The following is a 4,504-nucleotide window of genomic DNA, read 5'->3' as shown; positions in this document are numbered from 1 at the left end:
AACAACAAACACTATGAATATTTAGGGAGATATATCATTAATTTACACCTAGTGCACATTTTTGCCTGCAGGGGTTTCCATGGATGATTGAAAATCGTCTGCTGGTAAGCAAAGTAAGATTAACTGCATGAGAACCTGGTTGAGATTATAAAAAAGTCATCTTTTCTATACATTATGATTATTAAACCATTTTCTCTAAATTAAGATAAGTTATCAAGAAACCTTCTCTTGAAATGTTTAATTATTTACTCACTGGAGTACAGATATTCACGTCCTCTAGTGAGATAAAACTTTACTATAAAATTTAAAACTTAAATGCCCGTATTTCTGTAGAAATGTAGTGAGTTGAATGTCCAAATTACCAAGTTACATGACAACCACAGTCGATATAAAGTCGTGGTAGAAGGGAATTTATCAGAAGTACATTTTGACATTATTTAGCTTTCCTTAGGTCCAACCGAAAATTGATCACTTTTTAGGAAAGATATGTAATAGTCTTTTTGACGCAAGTTATCCATACATTCAGATTACAGACGTGTATTCAGATCGAGGATTTAGAATTTCTAAGACAGAGATATCATTTGTATTTAATGACATCAGCAAACAGAAAGAGACCTGCGACAAGTCTCTGGTGGGAATCCAGGAACACAAAGGTCAGGGGGAAAAGCCGTCCACGTGTGCTCAGTTTGGAAAAGTAACATGTATACAAGTAGCTTCCATAACATATCCGTTCATATCTGTCGCATATCTCTCACAGCTGGGAAATGAAATTGGTATTCCTGCTATTCCATACAGAGAATGCTGGTCAAGTCGCCGGATGAAGCACTTATGAATTTCTGTACTATCAGACTGTTGAAATGGGCACTGGGAAACTACAGCCCTCGTATATATACGATAGATTATGGAAAGCATTCAGGGAGGAGTGATGGGGTTTGAGTATGACAGCCTTACTATGAAGCCTTTAATAATGAGCACTAAGCTGCAAGGCTAATGCTAAAATGCACGATCGGAAAATAGAACGTGAAAGAACGTCACAACACGTCCTGTGACGAGTCAATGAAGCTTCAAAATCGTTTTAATATAATGTACTCAACCTGTGTGGACTTAAAGTTTTAGGTTAAAAATTTTCTTTATTAGAGAGTCGTGAGCTTAAAACATAAATAAAATTGGTTAATCAATAATGTGTAATATAATGTACTCAACCTGTGTAGACTTAAAGTTTTAGGTTAAACATAAATATAAAACATAAATAAAATTGGTTAATGAATTTAAAATTAAACTTCCTCTTATATGATTTCCTTGTTTGAACAAGCTGACTAAATATGAAAACATTTTAAAAAATTGACTGAATAACGTAAAATATAAACATATTGAGCTTTCGTTGAAATTTATTTGATATTATTGTCAAAGATAATAATTCAAAAAATATCCAACCAAGAATTAATTTCAAACTTAACTTAAAATTTTATGTTTGACATTTCCATATTTATAAATTTTTTAACTAAATTGAATTTTTGATGAATGTGAGATAATGCATAAAATGATTTCAATAATGAATCAATAGAAATTGATTTTTAAATTTCAGGTTTTTTTTCACGTCGTTTAAATCAAAACTTGTCTTATTATATAACTTCAAATTTTGAAACGTTTGTTTGTTTGTAATTAAGCACAAAGCTATACAAACCCGGATTCTAGCGTCGTAAGTCCGCAGACATACCGCTATGCCACTGGGGGGCATTTTGAAACGTACACAGAGTATATATATTTCCGGCCGCTAGCTTTATCGACCTATCGTTCAAAAAAAGTGTACATTTCTAGGTTTACTGACTTATCATACAAAGTGTGTGCAGTTTTTGCCCCAAGTTTACAGACTGATCGAAAAATAAGAACCTTACCTTCTCGGTGAGCAGGAATAACCCCACCTGTTCCCAGGAGCAAGATAGCCGCTCGCTTGTTTACCCTAAAATATACAGAAACAAGTTGCTGGTCATTCGTGGCAAACAGATTAGAAACAATAACAGTTATGGGTTTCGGGTCATTTTCATTAGGGTTAGCTTTGTAAGTCATACGTTTATGACAATTAGAACAGAAATTTTACATATAATTTTTGCCATTAGGTTTACCGACAAATGACGCTTTACATTGAGTGGATTAATTATTAATTTAATAATTAGATTACAACCATACATTCTTCAACATCTTGTAGCCTAACTGAAAATGTTTTTATCGTCATGACTTTCTTCACTCCAGTAGTTGTGTTACCCCGTAAAATGGCAACTGAGCAAGAAAAAACTCAATGCTTCGTTTGGCTTACAGAGACCAAGTCAGTGACTGTGATGCAGCGTAATTACAGACGCCAGTATTGGAAAGAAGTATGGGGGTATGTTAAGGATATCGTGTATCGCACACATATAGCAAACATCGCGGAGTTAAAGACCAGGATAATAGACGCCATCGCCACTGTAACTGTAGACATGTTGCAGCGAACGTGGACTGAAATCGAATATCGGTTAGACGTGTTGAGAGCCATTAATGATGCATACCAAGAAGTCTAATGACATGTCAATAAAAACTGTTTGAGTTGGGCTACAAGATGTTGAAAACTACATAGTTGTATTTCCTGAGTTATTTATTTATTTATTTTTATAATAGGAAATATAATTTTGGACCACCCTGTATTATAATTTCAAAATTTTTCGTAATTTTTTTTTCTCTTTGAATAGCGATTATAATTACAGTAAAGAAACATAAAACTGCGTTAGCTAACAAAACCTAAACCATGCACAAACACGTGCGAGTTGCAGATCAATGATATACAGGTTATAACCGTTTAAAGTTTCATATGGCTTTAGGCGTGGAAAGTGGTTAGGGTTAATTTTTATTAGATTCGCTCTTATAAGCTTCCATTTTGAAGTAGATTTAGAATTTTTTTTCCTAAAATTAGCACCACACTCGTTTTGTAAATAATCTAATTATTACCACTAAAAGCTGTAAACGACAATTTTTTTAATTCACCATTTTTTTGCTCAGTTTTCTAATAAATACTTCAAGGGTTCAACTCAGAAATTATTTGTGCTTTCAAAACAAGGACTTACTTATTGGTTGTTCCGGGTAACGTAGATAGAATAACACCAGAGTCGTCGGTGGCTCCATCTGCAGAATTATTTCAAAAAATGAGAGCAAACTGACATGCTATAGAATAGTGTGAAACATTATTTGACAAAAGTTGTGTGCGTGATTATATTCGCTTATAACTGGCGAACCTCTAGACTGATTCTCACCAAACCTGCCATTTACCCTTGAGACACCCTGAGGAGTTACATAGGGTCAGAGTTCAGTTACACAAGAAAGACACTAGCTGTAGCGACTTAGAGCAGCCACAGGTCGACAGGCTATAGAAGTGAGTGACTGACACAAGAAACACAAAATATTACTTAGAAAAATCTTGATTTCTTCAGTCTTTATTTAACATAGTATTTTTAGTATCACGAATAAAAAACATTTTTGAAAGAGTTTCCATTTATTTAATTTTCGTAGTGCATATTTCTGTAGAAAAGACGTTTTAATACAAGTAATAATCAACCTTATAACATAAAATTTATTTTTCGTTAATTAGACACTCGGTGTTTTGCTTTGAAGCTTCGTACTGTCAGTTAGGGCCCGGCATGGCCAGGTGGTTAGGGCGCTCGACTCGCAATGTGTGGGTCGCGGGTTCGAATCCCCCTCACATCAAACATGCTCGCCCTTTCAGCCGTGGGGCGTTATAATGTGACGGTCAATCCCACTATTCGTTGGTAAAAGAGTAGCCCAAGAGTTGGCGGTGGGTGGTGATGACTAGCCGCCTTCCCTCTCGTCTTACACTGCTAAATTAGGGACGGCTAGCGCAGATAGCCCTCGTGTAGCTTTCCGCGAAATCATTAGCAAACAAACTGTCAGTTACGATTTGTGTTTTAGTGGCACGTTCCTGAAGAAGCTTCCAAGCGAAATATTGAATGTTCGATCATAGAAAAAGAACAAATTGGGTATTATAAGGTCGACTATTAGTTGTATTAAAGTTTCCATTTATTATATAGTATTGGAAATATCTCACCCATGCTTTTTATTTTTTTATAGCCGAAATGTTAAACAGATATAGAAGTTCAACATGTCGTAGCAAATATCTTCAAATAATAGGTCTTAAACTTACTTAAAAACTTGTCTACGTTGGCGTAGTGGACTTGTAAAACTAAGTATTCTATTCCAGTATCGGGGCCTCCAACCTTGAATCCAACACCTACGCAAATGGGGAAAAAAAAAACTTTGATGTGCGAAACAAAATTTATTCAGAGTTTTATAGCATATAACATTAGAGGCCAGTTTACGATTCTAAGATTTCCCGGAACACTTAGTACCGTATTTTTCGGTGTATAAGACACACTTTTTTACCCCTAAATTTGATGTCAAAATCTGCTTGCGTCCTATACACCGAAGGTATGAATAATATATTTGTATATATATGATATAC

General features: G+C 34.9%; 1 protein-coding gene across 1 annotated transcript in view; it reads right to left on the bottom strand.

Moving 5' to 3' along the window:
- LOC106468167 (peptidylglycine alpha-hydroxylating monooxygenase-like) overlaps positions 1–4,504 on the bottom strand; it is a 21,560-nt gene that overhangs the window by 7,436 nt on the left and 9,620 nt on the right. Inside the window, exons 4-6 of the mRNA XM_013928578.2 lie at positions 4,187–4,273; positions 3,096–3,153; positions 1,896–1,960 (exon numbers count right to left, since the gene is read on the bottom strand). Coding sequence (XP_013784032.1) covers positions 1,896–1,960; positions 3,096–3,153; positions 4,187–4,273 — 210 coding nt within the window. The remainder of the gene's footprint in view (positions 1–1,895; positions 1,961–3,095; positions 3,154–4,186; positions 4,274–4,504) is intronic.

This window comes from Limulus polyphemus, unplaced genomic scaffold, assembly GCF_000517525.1.
Source record: "Limulus polyphemus unplaced genomic scaffold, Limulus_polyphemus-2.1.2 Scaffold2900, whole genome shotgun sequence".
Lineage (NCBI taxonomy): Eukaryota > Metazoa > Arthropoda > Merostomata > Xiphosura > Limulidae > Limulus > Limulus polyphemus.
This window is presented reverse-complemented; position numbering and strand designations above follow the sequence as displayed.